This window comes from Callorhinus ursinus, unplaced genomic scaffold (genome assembly GCF_003265705.2).
Source record: "Callorhinus ursinus isolate GAN/ISIS: 27379988/994484 unplaced genomic scaffold, GSC_fseal_2.0 scaffold63, whole genome shotgun sequence".
In the NCBI taxonomy this organism is placed as follows: domain Eukaryota; kingdom Metazoa; phylum Chordata; class Mammalia; order Carnivora; family Otariidae; genus Callorhinus; species Callorhinus ursinus.
The window spans coordinates 3,642,260-3,662,156 of record NW_027397125.1 but is presented as its reverse complement, the minus strand read 5'-3'; the positions used below and the strand labels follow the sequence as shown (position 1 = coordinate 3,662,156).

At 43.6% G+C, this 19,897-nt stretch overlaps 1 protein-coding gene and 1 long non-coding RNA gene across 7 annotated transcripts in view; one reads left to right on the top strand and one right to left on the bottom strand.

The window, feature by feature from the left end:
* The window catches only part of LOC141371258 (uncharacterized), a 47,378-nt gene extending 33,812 nt beyond the window's left edge, over positions 1 to 13,566 (top strand). The window contains exon 3 of the long non-coding RNA XR_012376067.1: positions 13,203 to 13,566. This is a non-coding gene — a long non-coding RNA (uncharacterized lncRNA). The remainder of the gene's footprint in view (positions 1 to 13,202) is intronic.
* PIP4K2A (phosphatidylinositol-5-phosphate 4-kinase type 2 alpha) overlaps positions 1 to 19,897 on the bottom strand; it is a 213,769-nt gene that overhangs the window by 68,287 nt on the left and 125,585 nt on the right. For all 6 annotated transcript variants that reach the window (XR_012376066.1, XM_025891928.2, XM_025891929.2 and 3 more), the window contains 2 exons: positions 10,777 to 10,923; positions 4,564 to 4,602 (listed from right to left, as the gene is read on the bottom strand). Coding sequence is in view for 5 of the 6 variants with exons in the window: in XM_025891928.2 (XP_025747713.1) it covers positions 4,564 to 4,602; positions 10,777 to 10,923 (186 nt within the window). In the remaining variant the exon portion in view is untranslated. The remainder of the gene's footprint in view (positions 1 to 4,563; positions 4,603 to 10,776; positions 10,924 to 19,897) is intronic.

Sequence of the window (19,897 nt, the reverse complement as noted above, 5' to 3'; positions counted from 1 at the left end):
ACTGCTGGAGCCATGAATGGAAGATGCCCTTCCATTAAAAAGTAAAGAATTAAAGAATAAAACAAGTCATAGCAGCTGTCAGAATTTGACAATGGTTTTAAAAATGAAAAAAAAAAAACACTTTTTTTTTTTTAATTCAAGACCTCTGTACATGTGTGTTCTGGTACTTGTTGCCATAAAAGTGATGCCACTATTGTTGCGACATAACCTCTTTATTATGCTAATGCAAGTCACACTAATTATGTGTCAAGCTGAAATCGAAGGGGACGGGACTCGTGTGCACCTATATAAGCACTAAATATTTGAAATGACGGTTTCAAAACTTGTCATGAACAAGTTGAAAGTATGGGAAATTAAAACAGTTGTAATCACTCAGACGAAAGGAAGATTCACAATTGAGAGGACTAATTAAGCCATGTCAGTGGAGATTCTTTATGAAAATTATCCTTTGCACCATGACAATCATTTCTTACAGAACACAGTTGCCCAGGGATAGCAATGAAAAGATTCTTGGCAGATCGTGGGATTTCATTCATAAAAGGAGAAAATGTAGAAAATAAGTATTTTTAGCCTTAAGAGTGATTGTTTTGATAACATTTATGGTTTTATTGGTGAGGACAAAGAATAGCATGCTTTCTTGGAAGAGGAAAAATGTTAACTGCTCATGGAAAGAAAACCTGAAAATTGACAGAAAGAGAAAGGCGAAGATATTTTTTGGAACTTAAAAAAACCCCAATGTTTTTAAGAGTTCAGCACCATTATATACATTTCATTTATTTTTACGTATTACAGTTTAGTGACTGTTACCTCAGTTGCGGTCAGATTATAAACAAACTGCCTATCAGAGCCATGATGCCCTCCTACCCACGCAGGCAGGCGGAGTCTCCATCGATTACACATTCTAATGACTTTTACTTCCTCATCTATAAGGTATTTCCTCTTGACCCTGCCCCGCGAGCACCTGTAAACTAGAAGGGCAGGTGGGTGGCCTTTTGGAGCGGCTCCTTCTGGAAGCAGAGCTATCACGAGCCTCGAGCTCCAAAGGAAGCAGAGAGCACTGGATTCTTCCTCAGGGCAATGGCGTAGATGACTTTAATGTTTACCCAGTGTAAGATACAGTGACGTCGACTGTAGTTACAAACATGCCGAAAACCTCAAATGGAGGAAATGTGAATTGGCTGTTTTGCCAACACGGTAGGAAAAGAAACGATTTATTTCACGACTTTTCAAAATTTTTAAATCAAGACTCAGAATGAACAGCTCTCGTACCATATTTAACTCCAAAACATTGTTTTTGTCAATGCAGGGAATGCTTCATGATTCACGGTATTGCTATGAATTTTTGGTAACAGGCCCTTTAAAAAAAGGAGATTGAGAAGTGCCAGTCATTCAGAGGGTAACAGCACCGTGGTCAGAAACGTGAGCCCTGGGCTGGAAGCCTGACTCCATCACGTCCTAAGTGGGGGGCTCTGGACAGGTTACCAAACCTGTCTGTGAAGTAACCTCATTTACTCAAAGGAAGTAATAATGGCTCCAACCTCGTAAGATGGTTGGAAGGATGACATGACTTGATTCACGTAAAATGTAAAACACTGGCACGTAGTATACACTCAACAAATGTCAGATATTACTATTGACCTTTCTAAATCCCAAGACATCACAATTAACAGTAAAAAAAAAAAACAACCCAGATGAAGGTAAGGTTTCACCTCTGCCACTGACTATGTGAAAGAGCACGGGAACTGAAGCTCATGGGTCTCCCATCTGTCGCGGTGTGAGGTGGGGAAGGTCCTTCCCATTGCTGACTTCTCTAAGCCCACCTCCAGGGGAGATGTTTTGAGGAACAATTCAGTACAGGATAAAAGCATCCTCAGTAGACTCCTCAGAAAAGTGGGTTTCTATTAGACAAATTCTATAATTTCATTCTTTGCACAGAAACCTATACCCACAAAGGGCTCAGCATTTTTGGTGAGGCGGGCAGTGGAAATGGGGTGGATGCCATGGGTTTCTGGAAAGTGTGTGGTCCTACAGGCAGAGCAGTGGGGGGAGGGATAGGCAACTGGATGGTCTGCTTCTGATGAAATAGTACAGCCTCGAGGATGTCAAATATTTGTGGCTTTCCTTCATACATGGACTCACTTTATGATTTCGGCTTCAGTAGCAACCACCCCATGGCCTCTGTCTTTCTTGGCACTGTTTATTGTCAGAGTGGACCATGCCCCGGGTGATCAAACCTGAAATAATGAAAATGAACAGAGTGGGGGGGGAAAGGGTGGGGTCTGCCAGCAATAGTCTCGAGGGACTTGGGAACAAAGTAAACACAGAGCCACCAGCGTGGAGTAGTGAATGTCATCACTACCATAGTTCTTACTCAGGGGCTGGCTTCTTGTTATGATGCCGAAAAGTCTGTGTGGCTCCTCAAACAATCCAGATATTTTCTCCTAGGAGAAAATCCCAATCCTACTAAACCTCTGAGTTTCTCAGGGACCAAAACCTAAATACCCGCTAGGGTCTTGGGCACTTGGACGAAATGTTTAGTCACAGAAACATGGAAGCCAGCAGTCCATTGTTTCTGCTTCTTTTGGCCAAAGCTGGTGCCTTCAGGGTGATTTATGTGGAGATCAGAAGTGGAAAAATATAGTCACTAGTGCATAGTAAGAATACAAACGGTCAGAGAAGAATCTGCCATTTCCTTTTCCGTTCCTCACTTCGTCCCCCACTGTGACCCGGCTTCTGCTCCACCCACTGCCATGGACAAGGTCACCGGAGAGTTCCCTGGTGGTAAGTCCAGTGGCTAATCCTCAGTCCTCATCCTACCTGGCCTTGCAGAAGTATCTGATTCTGGGACAGTTCTCTTCCTCTGGTCTCTAGGATACAACTAGAGGGCAAGTCTCCCAAGACCAGGGGCATTATTCAAGGCAGTATTTCTCACAATGCTTGGAGAAATGCTTGCTCACAAGAGATACTCCCTAAATGTCTGAACAGATGACCCAAACTTTCCTGGCTCGTCTGCTCATCTCCTGTCTCTTTGGCTGATCCTCTGCAGGACTGTCTCCTTTCACCCACTCCTTAAATGATGAAGTTCTTCCGGGCTGGTTCTGGACATACTTCTCTTCTATGCCGTACACTCATCCTGGGTGGCCTCAGCTACCTCCCCGTCTTGGCTGCTCATCCTTCCTGTGAGGTTTTCCAAGCCCTTTTTTCCCCAGCTGAAACCTCCCTGGAGCCTCTTGTGTCTACTGACCACCTCTGTTCTAGGGCGTCCTTCCGCTCGGCTCTCTCTTTCAGTGGAACCAACACACTCCCGCTGTCTGAACCAGACCCACGGAAGTCCTCCTGAACCCCACCCCCCCTCCACACACACACTCCCTGGCACTGTTTGCCTCCCACATCAAACCTCGGGCTTCTGTGGCTTCTTCCTCAATCTCCCTATAACCTCTCCTCCCTTCCACCATCCCAGCTCCGGCTACCACTCTATCAGAGCTATTCCAACAGCCTTTCCAAGTGGTGCAGCTTATGTCACCCTCCAGCTAAAGCGCCGGGTGCCCTGCTCTGTCCCCCTGCCCCCACTGAGTCAGTGCTACATGCTCCCTGTTAAACCGCTCATCACATGATAACTGTCATTTCCTATTTTAATGTCTGTGTTGCCTGCTAGGTGCTTATTTTAGCCCCTGAAGCTAGGATGGTAGCCATGAAAAAATTCACAAATGCTTCTGAATGAGTAAAGAAAAGTAGATTCCCAAAATGTAAAATTCAAATCAAGACAGGATGAGAACATTCTAAAATCGTAATTTAAAATCCTGAGCCCCGCTTTCAACGGTTTGGTCAAAAAACTTCCCCAGGTGACGAGGGGGGGGGTAACTGAGTGTATAGAGGTACCTTTCGTATAAGCAAATGTCGATTTGGGTCAGTTTCGATTGCCACACAGAAAGCTACTTCCCAAACTCTTAAACTGATTCAAGTCGAATCTGCCTATAGTCTTGCATAATAAACGAAACGTGGTTCAAATATTACCTGCTGTCCAGTGACTCAGGAAAATATAAGATATAATCTCCACATCCCTAATTCTTTAAGTCAAAAGCACTCTAATCCTATCTTAGAGCTGGAAAGGAGTTTGAAGCTCATCTGAGCCAACCTTTTCCAGGTGAAACTGAAGCTCAACACGCTCATTTTACAGGGGACCAACCAGGGCTCAGAGAGGCGTGGAAAGGACTGGAGCTCCCAGCCGCCAGTCAGGGGGAGAGGGGGGGTTAGGACCCTGGCTACTGGGCTGTAGCTGCATCTGGATCCTAAGTAACCACACAGATGGCTGTGCTTTCAGGGCTATGTTGCAAATGAACCATTTCTTTCAGCCACACTTAGAACTAACAGAACTACTTCATTGCCCAACAAAGAGTGTGGGGCAGCTAATCTGAGGAAGACAGCGGAGGCAGGAGACGTCTCAGGTCAGTGATGTGCTTCTCACTGGCATGGTGGAGGGGAGACGGAAGAATCGCAGTGGAAGGCAGGAGAGAAAGAGTGGACGTAAGGAGGGGACGGCGGTGGGAATATCAGGGTACTCACCTTTTCCTTGTCGCTGGCTTCTCTAGCCACTGTAGAGCCCTGAAACACAAAGACCGTCATGAAAACACGCACATGGGAGGCATCAGGCTTCACACCTGTAAGATATGCAAGTGTGCCCGGCCGGAGCGCAGAAATAAACGAGCACCCACTCCGCTCTGGAGCCGCGCCCTGAGTGAGCTCTGTCCCCTCCCTGGTCACAACTCCGCCCCGTGGGCACTCCCCACTCTGTAGACATTCCTACCGGCTCGTCTCCAACCCTCTCCCTAGCTTGTCACCTGAGCTGGATTCTCCCTGGTTCTTGTCCCCCTGCTGGAAATCAGAAAACCTGACAATCACTTGAACAGTAACTTTTTTTTTAAACGATTTTTTTTTTTTTTAAAGAGAGAGAACATGAAATGGGCGGGGGAAGGACAGAGGGAGAGGGAGAGAGAGAATCTTAAGCAGGCTCCACACCCAGCACAGAGCCTGAACAGGGGCTTGATCTCACGACCCTGAGATCATGACCTGAGCCGAAACCAAGAGTCAGACGCTTAACCGACTGAGCCACCCAGGCGCCCTTTGAATGATAACTTATTAACGCCAGATCAAAACCATGCTCTGGGGGCACCTGGGTGGTTCAGTCTGTTAAGCAGCTGCCTTCAGCTCGGGTCGTGATCCTGGGGTCTTAGGATCAAGCCCCACATCTGGCTCCCTGCTCAGCGGAGAACCTGTTTCTCCCTCTCCATCTGCCTGCCACTCTGCCTACTTGTGCTCTCTCTCTCTCTCTGTCTAAAAAATAAATAAAATCTTAAAAACAAAACAAAACAAAAAAAACAAAAAACCATGCTCTGCTTCTTGCCTCGATTGCCAGAAATGGTTTTACATCTTCAAAGGTGGTGTGGGCTACTCATGGCTGCAGTAGCCACTGGGGCATTAAATGCCTCCTTCCCCACGTTACGTCTTCCACATGTGGGCCCATCCTAGCCCCTCTGCCTGCCCTTCGCCCCTGTTTCAGAGTTACTGATGGACATGTTGTCCTCACTACTCTGAGTAAGACCCTGTGGATCCTTCCTGTCCCCCTTCACTCTGGGAATCCCTTCACACATATTTACTTGCACCCCCTTTGTGCCAGGCCCTAGGCTGAGCATAAAGATATCAAGGGGAAGAAAAGACAGTTCTTGATCTCTGCAATTCTACTCTGCCGCACTGGTTTGCAAAGCCACGCCTCAGAGCTCTGGGGCTGTCCGAGAAGACCCAAGCCCACCCAGATGCCAATGGGGGCGTGTGGTAGAGCTCAAGAAGAGAAACTTCCCCTTGTTTGTGGAAGATGTTAACGCAAAAGAAAAGCTAGCTTGCAGACGGCCAGTGAATTCCTAGCGATGTCAATACAACAAGAACAATTTCTTCGTGCTCCTCAGGGGACTGCTGCAGTATCTCACACAGCAATGCCTGGCATTTCCCAAGTAAATGGTTGGAGAAGGATCACGACCACTTCACTGCTCTCCCTTCCCCCGTGGCACTGGCCACCCAGGCAAGGCCAGGTCAGCAGTGACGCGCTTCTCCGACCACCTCTTATATGGGCGTTTATTGCCCTGGAAGCCGTGCATTAGAGGATTGTGGAGAGTCCCCCTCCCCCGCCCCGGATCAAAGCTGCATCCCCCTGGTGGTCAGCATTCCCAGGTCGGCGGACGTCGGAGAAGCTGCTATCAGCCCATGGGAAATGCTCTGAGTTTCTGGGGGAGCATCGGAGGAGCACAAAGCTGACCCACGAAATGATGAGGGACAATGTGAATTGTTTGTGAAGGAAAACGTGTGGTCGCGCTGCACAAACCCAGCAGCTACCACTTGTAATGGTCCGTTTTCCTGTTTTTTTTTTTTTTTTTTAGGGATTCTTGAATACAGACCACAAAGAGCTTCCTTTACACACTGATTTCTAACAAAGAATGTTCCCAAATTAAAAAAAAAAAAAACACGGGATATTTGCAATATTTGAGCACTGTCTATGCTCCTGGTCAGAGGAAGAAACTACTTATTCCTCTTTGTATCTTTAGCCAAGTTTCTGGTCTGTGTATGTGTGTGTGTCTTCTCTCCTGCAGTAAAATTTACCCTGCTTCTGATTCTTGGTGAAGCTTCATCTCTATGTAAATGCAGATCATTAGCCTGGGGGAGGGGAGGAACTCACCCAAATTTAAATGAATTCAAAATAAAAACTCAAACAGAAGTAGAAAATAAGGTTAGTAAGTCAAGGCCAAGAGTTTGAGCCATGAAATGATGCCAGATGTCCAGGTTCCATCACAACCGAAAGTACTGGCAAGAAGAGAATTTATTCTACAAGCTAAAAAAGGGAGATGAAATTAAGGAAGTCTGAGGCAAATTAAAACTATAATATCCAGTCTAGAAGTATAATTTACATCAAGATATGTTTACTAGATGCTTCCTTGAACGAGGCACTATCTTAGGGGAATAGAAAAATAAAACGGACCAAAAATTTGCCCTTAAGGCACTTACTAGTAGGATGGATGAGTCACAACCAAAATTCACTGGCCAATTCCCATATGCTACACATTATGCCGGACGTGACAGACGTGCGTGTGTGTGTGTGCACGCGCGCACGTGTAATCAAACCCTCATAACAACCCAGCAAAGGTAGGTATAATTATAACTGTTTTACAGATGAAGAAACGGAGATTCAATAAAAGTTCAGCAACCCACGCATAGCTAACAAATGATAAAACCAGGACAGGAGGCTTCAGAGGTCACTCTGGCTTATTCTATAGGGGAGTCAGACCCATGAACAAAGTTCCGTAATGCTCCACAGTGTCCTTCCTCTAGGCAGCACTGCAAAGGTTGCTGAGTGAGAGAGATGATCCAAGAGCCCTGGAGAGTGGCTGGGATTTCCACCAGGGCCATTCCGGGTGACAAAACTGCCTCAACTTGGAGGCAGAACAGAGCAAGGCTGTATTTGGGAAGCTTATACAGTTTATCTGAACTCCAGAGGGTAGAAGATAAGCCTAAACCATTTTCCCTCCCTTAGACTAGCATTTCTCAAAGTGTGCTCAGCATCCTGGGGTCCCAAGACCCTTTCAGGGCTCTGCAAAGTCAAAACCATCTTTCTAATAATATTGAGACATGATTGGCCTTTTTCACTGTCCTGATATTTGCATGGATGTTACAAAAACAATCGTGGGCAAAACTGTTGGCAGCTTAGCACAAATCCAGTGGCACCGAATGGTACTAATAGAGTTTGTCATAAAATACATACAAAATATACATTATATATATGTCTAAAAATGTCCTTGATGAAGCAATGAAATTAGCAAATCTTGACCATGGAGTACACATTTCTTCAATATTCTTTGTGGGAATATGTATAAAACACTTCTGTTTGTGAAGAAGGAATGTTTTAAGAAGTCATTTTTGTGATGATTTGAGTTACAAGCTCAACTAGCTGCTTTTTTCATTAAAACATTTTTACCTGAAAGAACAATGGCAATCTCTTTATTCAGATCCGGGCGTTTGGTAGATACTTGCTCAAAGAATAAAGCTGTGGGGCTCAGCTGCATGCTGGCGTTTCACCAAAAACAACGCACAGGGCTTGTTGCCAATGGTAAAATTTGAGCTTTGAAGTGGAAATCAGAGTTTTAAAAAACTTATATCCACCACCATGAGCATGACAGCTTCTCAATACTTAAAGACTTCTCTTATGAGACTTGTGGTGAGGTTAATGTGACTTCTCGATATTGCATAATGAGTCAATATTTGGAAGACCCCGTAACTCAGTGACTGCATCTGTTTCAAATGATCAAAGCATGCAAACAGACCAGTGGGTTTTAATGAAATCAATACAGAAAGTTCACTGATGTGATTTCTGATCCCACATTGTAAATACGCTTTGAGAAATTACCTTTTGTCAGGTTTTGGTAGAATATCAAAGAACAGTATCCACAAATACCTGAAAAAGTTACTAAAACACCCACCCTCCCATTTTCCAACTATGTATCTGTGTTAAGGTCTGGCTTTCTTCATACACGTCAATCAAGTAACATTGCAAAAGACAGCACAACCAGATAGGACATTCCAACTATTTCATATTAAATCAGATATTAGGGAGATTTGCAAAAATGTAAAGGAAAAAGAAAAGGTCACCTGTCTCAATTTTTTGATTTGCAAGATACAGCTATTTTTCATGAAAATATGCTAACATGTAATTTTTTTTTAAATTATAAATAAAGTAAGCATTTAAAAATTTCTTATTTTAATCTCTAACATTGTAAATAGCAGTATATACAACCCGAAAGCTTTTGACAGTCCTCTTTTTAAAAATTTTTAATTTCATTATAATCAGCATACAATGTCATATTAGTTTCAGGTGTACAATATAGTGATTCAACAATTCTATAGATTACTTAGTGCTCATCATAAGTGTGCTCCTAATCCCCATCACCTGTTTCAGCCACCCGCTTCCTCCTCCCCTCTGATAACCGTCAGTTTGTCTCTATACTTAAGAGTCTGGGGTTTTTTTGGTCTCTTTTTTAAATTTGTTCATTTGTTTTGTTTTTTTAAATTCCACATGAGTGAAATGATATGGTATTTGTCTTTCTCTGACTGACTTACTTCACCTAGCTACCCTCTAAATCCATCCACAGTGTTATAAATGGCAAGAGTTCATTCATTTTAATGGCTGCATAATATTCCATTGTATATGTATACCACATCTTCTTTATCCATTCATCTATCAAAGGACACTTGGGTTGCTTCCATAATTTGGCTATTGTAAATAATGCTGCAATAAACACAGGGGCGTGTATGTCTTTTCAAATTAGTGTCTATGTATTCTTTGGGTAAATACCCAGTAGTGGAATTACTAGATCATATGGCAATTCTATTTTTAATTTTTTGAGGAACTTCCATACTGTTTTCCACAGTGGCTGTACTGGGGGTCCTCTTTTAAGAGTGAAGGAGTCTGAGATCAAAAAATTTGAGATCTACTGGCAAAGACCAAAGGGTGGCAATCTTTTTCTGAATGGGTCAGCTGGTAAATGTTTTAGACTTTGTGGTTCAGAACAGTCTCTGTGGCTCAGTTGGTTGGGCAACTGCCTTAGGCTCAGGTCATGATCCTGGGGTCCTGGGATCGAGTCCCACATCGGGCTTCCCTTGCTCTGTGGGGAGCCTGCTTCTCTCTCTCCCTCTACCTGCCACTCCCCCTGCTTGTGCTCTCTGTCAAATAAAGAAATAAAATCTTTAAAAAAAGAACAGTCTCTGTGGTAGTATTCAACTCTGCCATTATAGTACAAAAGCAACCACACGTGATGCAGAAACACTGGCCACGGCAGCGTTCCAATAAAACTTTATTTACAGGGTGCCCGGGTGGCTCAGTTGGTCAAGCGACTGCCTTCGGCTCAGGTCATGATCCTGGAGTCCCGGGATTGAGCCCCGCATCGGGCTCCCTGCTCAGCTGGGAGTCTGCTTGTCCCTCTGACCCTCCCCCCTCTCATGTGCTCTCTCTCTCAAATAAATAAATAAAATCTTTAAAAAAAAAAATAAATAAATAAAAATAAAAAATAAAAAACAACTTTATTTACAAAAATGGCCAAGCTGGATTTGCCATGCAGGCAGGTCACAGATTGCCAGCTCCCAACTTGGACATCCTCCCCCAAAGTCAGTGATCCAAAGAGTCAGCTCACCTCACTCCCCTGAGAATTCCCGTGGCGTGCCTCTCACCCAAGGTCTTTGTAATAGCCGGTCTCAGGGCCTGTGTCTTCTGCCAGGAATGCCCTTCCCTCAGCTCATGCTCTCTTCCTTTGGGTCTGCTGCAATGTCATCTTTCCAGTGAAACCTTCCCCGACACCCTGTTTAAGCTGTATCCCTCCCCCATTCTTCCCCATCTTTACTTCTATCCATAGCACTTACCACTTCTTACTATGCTATAGGATTTACTCACTACTTTTACTTATTGTCTGTCTGTAACCACCACAATGTCAGCTCCTTGAGCGCAGGTCTGGTCCATTTTGTTCATCGAGCTGGTGTTCAATAAACTCCTTGAAAATCAGACGTGATACCTCCTAACATGTGCAAAAGTCTTCTGGTAAAGCCAGCAAGCGATCCTTGCTTCACTTGCAGGCGAGCACTGCTAGTTTAGTTGCCTGGCGGCTTTAAGCTCTGAGCACCTCCTAAGTGTTTAGCATGATCAATTACAACATTTGTCTACTTAATAAACATGAACAAAAATCTCACCTTTAAGTCGTATTTCCTATATACAGATAAACGGTGGCTGAACACATTTCTTGTAACAATCACGTAGATTTCAACTCCATCGACATTAAGCCGGTACATGCCCAAGAACTGGGGAAGAAGGGTGATCCCATGACATTCTACTATATACTGCACAGGAGAGAGGAAAAGGAACACATTATGTAATCAAAATGTGCTCATTCAGATGTAAAATATAACTCTTCTACCTTTGTGTTTAGACAAAGTGAAACCCTCCAACTACTAAGGTCCTATTTATAGAAAATGACTGTGTTTATACTGCCTGACCAGGATCTGAGATCACCATGTATACATAGATAAGAAAACTCAACTTATTCTCCAAAGAGATATTTTTTCCTAACATCCCAAACTAATTTGTAAAGTCAAAACTTGGATATAACAGTGTTAGATGAGGGGGCAAGTGATTGGTCCATTTGCTAATTCCTCTAAAGGGAAATCACACCCTACCGAGGGCCTCCCCCTTCCTTCCCAGAAGCCTGGGGTGATGACTCTGTGAGGTTGAGGGAGAGTCACTTGGCCGCCAAGATCAGCTCTTTTAACAGTGTTGTGAAAGTATAGCATTGAAGCTGTGATTAAAGAGGAAACTGTGGAGAGAGCTGAGTGTTAGACACTGGGACAGTCATCTCTAGTCCTAGCTTTTGTTTCTCACCCACCACACTAATGCGCTGAGCCACTGTGCCCACCAGAGCAGCAGCATGAAGGGAAGGTGCCGTGCTACCCCAGAATACTTGCTCCTGCTCTCCGGACAGACGGAGGTACTCTGGCCCCCATGTTGGATTTCATCAAGGCCGCTGTACAAGTTCCAGCTTTGACACCATTTCTGATTACAGTTGCAAAAACACAACATGAGTCTCAAGGTATTGGTGACCATCCTCTAAAGGGCCACAAGGGGGAGACACATCTCCTTTGAAAGCTGATATTTTTTAAATGGGTCCCACGGCACTCTCCAAAGGAAAGTTGGGTTTTCCTTTCTTTAAAATGAAAGGGGAAAGGATATTTCAAAAGAGCTCTTTTTTTGTCCTCGACAGGTGTGTGGAACGTCTAGGATAATGAATAGCATGAGTAGCATGATTTCAAAATTGTAAAAATTGTTAAAATCATACACGTTGTGCATATTTATAGGGAGAAGCCTGGAAGAATGGTCACCAAGTGGTAATGGTAGAATTTGGGGTAACTTTGCTTTCTCCCCCCTCTTTTTGTAAATTATGCTGCTTGAATTTTTCCATTTTACAATGAGCATTTTATAAAAATAAAAATAAAATGCCCTTTCAAACTTTTTAGTGGCAAGCACTGTCAATAATCAACTCTGATACTATTTAACCATCTTAAAGGTCAAAAAAAGCCTTTAGTTTTTGTCATTAAAGACGAACAGCATCAGTACATGAGTTTGATATTTGTCACCCAGAGTGTTGGCAGGTTTTAAAGATGCTCTTGCTCTTTTCTATCATACTGACCATAACTGAGCTACACATTTAATTTGATATATTTCCTGAGTAGAGTTTCACCTCAGTTGTTCTTCCTTTGAAGTCAGATCAGTGGAACATTTTCTATTTCTCTCCTTTCAAAAAAACAGTAAATTAACGTGAGGTTTGCAAATACAAAATGGGCGGTTGGTTGAAAACAAAACTTCACACATCTGATCTAAAGAAATAAAAAGGGCTGTTGTCCCTCACCTCTGAAGAAAGATGGTTGGGTGAGCCTTAAAAACATGGAGACTACGGGGGTCTGCACTGTGTGAGCACGGTAGAAGGAACGTAGGTTTGTGAGCTGGAAAGAATGCATATGCATCCCAGTGCCTCCATTTACCAGCTGTGGGATCTTGGGCAAGTTACTAGATCACTCTTCATTTTAGTTTCATTTTCTGGAAAAGGAGCACCATAATTCCTACCAGCAAGGAAAGTTGTTGTGAGGATTAGTATGTCAAAATACTTCACGCCATGCCTGTGCACCGTACTACATCATCCTTCCTCCCTCTGCAGAGGACAGTGATAATAGTTAACAATTATTTTCATTCAAAACTCTCAAAGAAACTTCAGTGTTACATGCATCTGCTTGGTCCTCCGAACTCAGAAACGCGGACTAGCGTCCACTCCGAGGCAGGCTCTGTGTAGGTATTTTGGAGGCTCATAGGACATGCATGTCTGTCCCGTCCTCCAGGGGTGGGGGGTACACCGCTGCTCAACCCCCCTTTGTGCTCGGATTATTCTCATCTTGGCCTATCTTTTACAAGTCCTGGCAGCAGGGTAAGTCTTTTTGATCAAAATCTCTGTACCAAGCCACAGAGCGCCTTGGAACAGAGTAGATACTATTATTCAGGTAATGAAAACGATAAAGAAACTTTCTGCACCCTATACAGGAAATCATCGACAAGGTTTTTTTTCTCCCCACAGAAAAACACCCACGTGGATTACATTCTACAACTCCCCTATCTTTAAGACTAAATAAATTACTGCAAATAAAAATGAGATCAATTTAATCTGCATCTCCAAGTTTCTACATGTGCTGCTTCTCAAAGGCCTGGCTCATCGATGAGGCTCTTCGACGAACACCTTGAAAAGTACAGATTTAATAGACTTAAGCTCCTGTGTTTATAAATATGGACCAGACCACAACCTATATTCAAGCCTATCCTATTAGATTCCAGTACTGGTGAGCAACACAGTTGCTGCCAAAGGCTTAGAAAGCATTTATGGGTCAAAACGTTGCAGAAGAGAAAATCCCACCCATTGACAGAATTTCTGGGGAGGGGCTCCGGGGAAAGATGAGACGGTTTCATGATAGGAGAGGGACATTCCAGTGGCTCTGGCAACGCCAAGCCGGGGGGCCGCTGTTCTAGCGTGGTGCGTCACTGCCTGGGGAAGCTGGTACAGAGGCCCAGATGTTCATCCTCTTGGGTTCTTCACCAGCTGACCCCGGAAGTGCTGCACACAAACTCTGACCCCAGTGGTTACATCTGCAAAGCACACACGAACTACCAGGGTAATCCCACAGCCAGGGCGACTGCAAATTCATGGCCAGAGCTTTAGCTGGGGCCTTTGCACAGCTCAGGCACATCACGCAGCTAGGAGCCCTATTGGTCCAGCTCCACATTCACGAGCTGTGTATCCCTCGGCCAATTATTCAACCTCTCTGTGCCTCTGCATTTGAAGGAGAGGGGTAATGACAGTAATGAGGGCATAGGGTTTCTGTGAAGAATGTGAAGACCTGGGAAAAAATGACTGCAGGGGACTGACTGACCATGACTCGAGCTGGAACAAGATGAAACCAAGACCCTGGGGTGAGGGGTGGAAAAGGAAGTGGGGAGGGAGGAAGGGAGGGAACGGAGGGAGACTTCTTAGAGCACCTGATGTATCCCTAAAAGGCTGAGAAATGAATTTTATTTTAAATGCATGATGGGAATTCTCAATTTCAATGAACCTCCACAAAGACTTTCCAAAAATGAATAGTTTTGTGAATGTATGTATCTGCTGATAAAGTAAGGGGTAATGTTCTTGTAAATACGAAAGAGACACTAAAAAAATTGTATTTCTCTCTCATGTTACTTTAGGATCAGAACTCAGCACTTTCCTTTCAAGAATTTACACATCATTGACAAATTTACAAAACAACTTGTACATAAATGCTTCCAAAATAAGAAGAAAGTGGTGTATTGTGAGCACTACAATGTCATGCCATTCTTCAATGACCAATCATTTGGGAGGAGCACCCTCTTTTTTTTGAATATTGAAAAACATCCTCAGCATCTCTTAATTTCTTTATTAACATTGTTGATTCGATCACAAGATAACCTAAGGAATCTTTGCTTCCTCCCTTCTACATGCTTAATTTCCAGACTACAAGAATGAAGAAATAACAATTTCATCCTGAGGATGACTCCCTAAGAAAGGTCTAAGTATTTCTTTCACTTTCAACCACTGTCTTGATGTGGCTACAAGGCAGGCCTTCCCTACTGGCAAAGGACATAGACACATGGGTGCTCCCCACCAGCTATATTAGTATCTCAGTCTCCAGACTCAGCAGGTACGGTGCCTACAGTAGCCTGGTAGACTCCTTTCTAGAAGTCAGATGAGTATGCAACTTCTGTTCTGTGCCACTCTGAGGTCCCGAGGGAGATAAGGCCACAAATGGACCAAACACTTGGCAATGCTGATCATCCATGTGTGGCTCAGAAATTAAGAGCGCACATCAGGCAAGAGAGAAGAGAGAGGATTCTTTTATGAGAGCATGGGCTGCATATGTACAGTCCTGGAGAGTGTGCCTTTCAGTGGCTTCTCGAATGTGGCCTTTTCCCGACACATTCCTACCTGTGGCATAATGCTGGTTCTCTCTGTCACCTGCAGCCAAGCTTTTCTCTCACATCAAAGAAAAGCTCGGTCTGGCGCCTCGACGGGTGGCTTTCAAATGCTTGCAATTCCACGATGACACTGAGTTTTCATCTGAATAGGTACTGAATATTTACTCCCCAATTTTAAAAGAGTGAACTTGATTATCATCAATTCTTATTATGCTTGCTATAGGAAGCTAAAACACTCAGTTATTCTTGGGGTCAGCGTCCATACTCTCAGTGTTAAACTCACTGTATTACCTACATTTAAATGCATTTTTAAATATTGTTTTTATTATTTTTCACTTTTGTACTTAATTGGCTGGATACCTCAAGTCACCTGTTACTCATCATGGAGTGGTTTCTGTTTTTTTCATGAGTACTCTCAGAAACTTTTATTTGCTTGCAGTGTTTCTGTCTGAAACCTATGCTTCCAACACTAACAGTTTTTACTTCCTTCTGTCTTCTTTTAAAAAAGGTACTTGTAAATGATTCCATGGTACAATCAATAAAACCAAATTTTATCTCTTCATAAGTCTTCCTTAGAACTTTTTCCTACATAGCCATGGGTTTGTTAGAACTGTCATACCACAATAAATTAACACGGTGAAATCAGAATTTTTAAAACATATACAATGAAACAGCCATAAGATGTTTCCTTCGCTCTTAGGCGCTCAACAAGAATAACAAGTATTATGAATCCCCGCTTTGTTGCTCTTCTCATGCAAAATGAAATGCCATTAAAAGATTCACAGCTGACTGAAGGGTTCAGCAGAGAGGATTCTAAGTGATGTACTGCAACGGATAAATATTTATATCTCCGCGTGAGAGTGTGAGCCTGGGCTCTGGCTTTTGGAAATTGCTGTTATTATCATGTTTCACTCATTTTTTTTAGAGGCTTGAAGTGACAATTTAATACAGCATCAAATTAATACTTCAATGTAAAGTCTTGTTTCATTTAATGTTTTTGAAAGGTTAAATTATCTGTAATCCTTATTGTGCCTCTGGCTATGTTTATAGATCACTGACAACATGAAAGAAAAGAAAAGAAAAGAAAGAAAGACAGCCTGAAATTAAGGATTGCTTTGTTTTAGAATGACCAAACAAATAAAGAAATCCAAACTTAACTTGAATTAGTGTTTTGGGAAAATGGTCTTTAAGTATCAGTTAATAGAGTTTATTTTGGTTTCAAACAGTTTTGAGGTGAAAAAAGAATGTAAGGATGACTACATTTAAGCTAATATAAACACAAAACTACTGCCTTTCTTAAAATTGATAAAATCAGATTTGAAAGGAACAAACATTCCTCCGTAGTGTTTACAAACACTCTTAGTACTGAGATAATGCAGAATATATAGAATATACCTGAAGGAAAACACTGATGCTCCTCTTGTTTGTTACACATAATTAAGACCCAGAAACACCACGGTTATTAAAGATGAAATGACTTTGTAAGAACTACTCTATCGTAAGTGCAGATGGCATTTATTCATTGACCACAGTGAAAGCGTAGGATTGCTGCTCCACCATCATCCTAAGGAGATCTGAGAGGCCCGTGGCCTCCACTAGAAACGCACCTGATGGGAGGCTTTACTGGTCAAAGAAGGCGGGTTCCAGAACCAGCCCCTTGCCCTCCAGTCAGGAGCTGCGCCCCCGGTGGCCTGTGACTGGGGTCTGGAGGCCAAAGTTTAAGCAGGTGTGCCAGCGAGCCAGGACAGGGGGAGGAGCTGGGGCCAGAGAAGCTGGGCTGGGTGGTAGGAGAGGCAGGGAGCTGGGAGGTGCTAGATTCTGACAGAAACATGTTCTGCTCCTCATTCATTTTCTTCAGCACAGATAAAACTCTCGGGACAACACCTTTCCTAAAGTCAGCTTGGAGGCCCGCTAGAGATGAGGCGATGAACTCAACAAGACCATCAAACACAAGACGGCAAGTATGGCTGCCTTTGGAGAAGACCTCCCCGCCCAGCTGTGGCGTGCAGTCCACAGCCTTGCTGGCAACTTCTTCAGGGTCGGCCTCCCGGTCACTCTGCACAACCGTGGGAGCTTCTGCGGTGGGTGGTGGGGAGAACTCAAGAGCACCCCACCAGCTGGCTGCAACTTGGTGATCTGACTTCCCCTTCTGCCCAATCTTTCTTCTTCCCCCTACCCGACATAGATAGGTGTGATCCCTAGTCAATGTCTTGACCCCAGACTGTGGGGGCTTCTGCTTGGGAAGGTCACTCTGATAGAGAGGCAGCAGGCCCATGAGACAACAAATTCAGGTTCCCAGAAATTGCAGCGGTTAGGACCATCAGAAATAGAGTTTAAACAGTCATGCATAAAACATTTAAAAAATAAAGGATGCAATTTCAGAGATGAACCTAACACAAGAAACTATCAAGAATGAACTGGCAGATTTTTAAAAATGGAACTTCTACAAGGAAAAATGTAATTATTGAAATAAAAACCCACTGGACAGGTGAGACAACAGAATAGGACAGTGGAAGAGAGAACTGGGCCGGGCAGAGCTGAGGAATTTCCCTGGAATCTCGCAAGCAGGGATGTCTGGAGATGGAAAACGGGAAAGAGGAGTGAAGAGCCGTGAAGACCAGAATGAGAACATTCTAGCTGTTGGAGAGAGGACAGGAGACAGACGGTGTATAAAGAGAGAAGGATGACAGAATTTCCAGAAACTGGAGGAAATCTGCTGCGGGCAGTGGGTGTTGGTGAACAGGCTGGGCAGCTCCCTAGAAGCCTGAGGATGAATGGGTAGGACGATGGGAACTGAGGGCTCCGATCACCCCATTAGCAAGCGGCCACTCCCTGCCTGCAAAGTGGAGCTCAGCAGGGCGCTCCCTGGGGACCCGAAGGATGGCAAAGGCCTTCCTGATGCTTCTACGAAGAGATGAAGAGATGCCAAGAAATGTGTCTGCAGCTTCTGAGGGCAGAGGCCCTGTTGGGAGCTCAGCTGTAGGAGCAGAGTACCAGGGTACTCCTGGACTTGAAACTTTAACCTACTTTGCAAATCTTAATTGACCTCTCCTCCAGATGGGGGACCAAAACCCCAAGAGCAGACTCAGAGCGTTTCTCCAACTCTAGAAAGTAGAGAGTGCCCTGCCATCTAACAAGCTTAATCAGCATCACCTGGGAGCAGGTTAGAGATGCAGCATCTCGGGCCACCCCAGACCTACTGAGTGAGAATCGCGTGTTTCTGCCTGGGGCTCGGGTGTTGTGGCTACAATTGAAGTATGAGAAGCACTTGATGCAGTATGCAACTTTTTCTCATTCTGCACAACACCCAACTGCTTTAAGCTATTACGGTGCCTATTTTTTGAGCTTTCTTCTACGGTGGCTCATTCTTCGAATGATGACACCAACACCAATGTCCCTCATGGGAGGATAAAAAGATGTACTCCAAGGAGGGTCCAAAAAAGTCAAACATTCACTCTAACATCCTCTACTGAGCTGTGAGGTAGCTTATTTAGCAAGGAATTCAGATGTTCAGGCATGACATCCAGATTCGGTTCAAGTTACTAGTTATTTCCCAATGCAAAGGATAAAAAAGGATTTTGGAGTTACTTTATCAACCTTATCAATTTATCATTTCAGTCATTTTGAAATAAGAAGTAAATTTAAATGCTGTATTTCAAAACCTTAAAAGATATTCTTAATGATACATTCTTAGGCCTTTCTTAATGATGTATACAGTAACTTGTTCCCTCTCCTAAAACTTATAAAGTTTTACTAACACTGACCCTGAATTTCAGTTAAAGCTGAACCTACACGATGTCAGAACTCCCAATGATTTCAGGCCAGTGGAAAAAAAAATCGGTCATTTTAAGAGAAGTAAGACATTCTAGCAGGCTCTTGACTATTGTTTCCTTTTCAAATGCTCTTCTGACACTAGTTGATAATCATCATTTACAAGACCCAAGTTTGTTCTAGCCTACCAGAAATTTAAAGAAAATGGTATTGACACCAAAACTTTAGGTTATTTTCCCAAACATAACAGAGAAAACCAAATAAAGTAAAAGAGACTTATAAATGTTTGCTTTGCTTAACAGAAATTCTCCATTGGTCTGAGAGATGATGCTGAGTGGAAATTAGGGCAGGATTTGGGCTGCAAGTAAAGACTAAGGCAAGATGCGGGGGGCTTGGGGAAAATCCTAACTCCTCACGGTTTGAATCTTCATAATTCTGCAACAGTGCCACATGATACCAGAAACCGGGCCCCCTAGTGGATTGACAGGGTTAATGATTTCAACACTGGGAGGTAGGAAACTAAGTAGAAGAATGTGCTTTAACTTATTCAATCATTGATAGAGCACCTACCATACACCAAGATGGGCAGGTTGTAAACATCAATTCACCTAATTAGCACAATACCCAACGAAGGAGGTACTATTATCCAAATTTTATAGACAGAGAAGCAGGCACAGAGTGGTTAGGTAACTTGCCCAAGGTCACATAGCTGGTCAGGGGCGAAACTGCAGCAGACAGCTCCAGAGTCTGACGTCTGAACCACCTACCACACCATGTCCCTGGTGAGGTTGGCTCGTCAGAAGCTTAGTCCCAGGAAGAATTTATTTAAACATCTAGCAATGTTCGACTTCTCCAGAGACTGGCCTCATGGTGATTTTAACCTTCCAGACTACAGCTGCAGCTCTGGGTATAGTCCATCAAACAGAAAACAATGAAAGCAAAGAGAACAGAAAAGGGAAGCCAAAGGGCCACGGAATAACACAGCTATCGGCAAGTCCAGCCATTTGCTCCTCGGGAGAC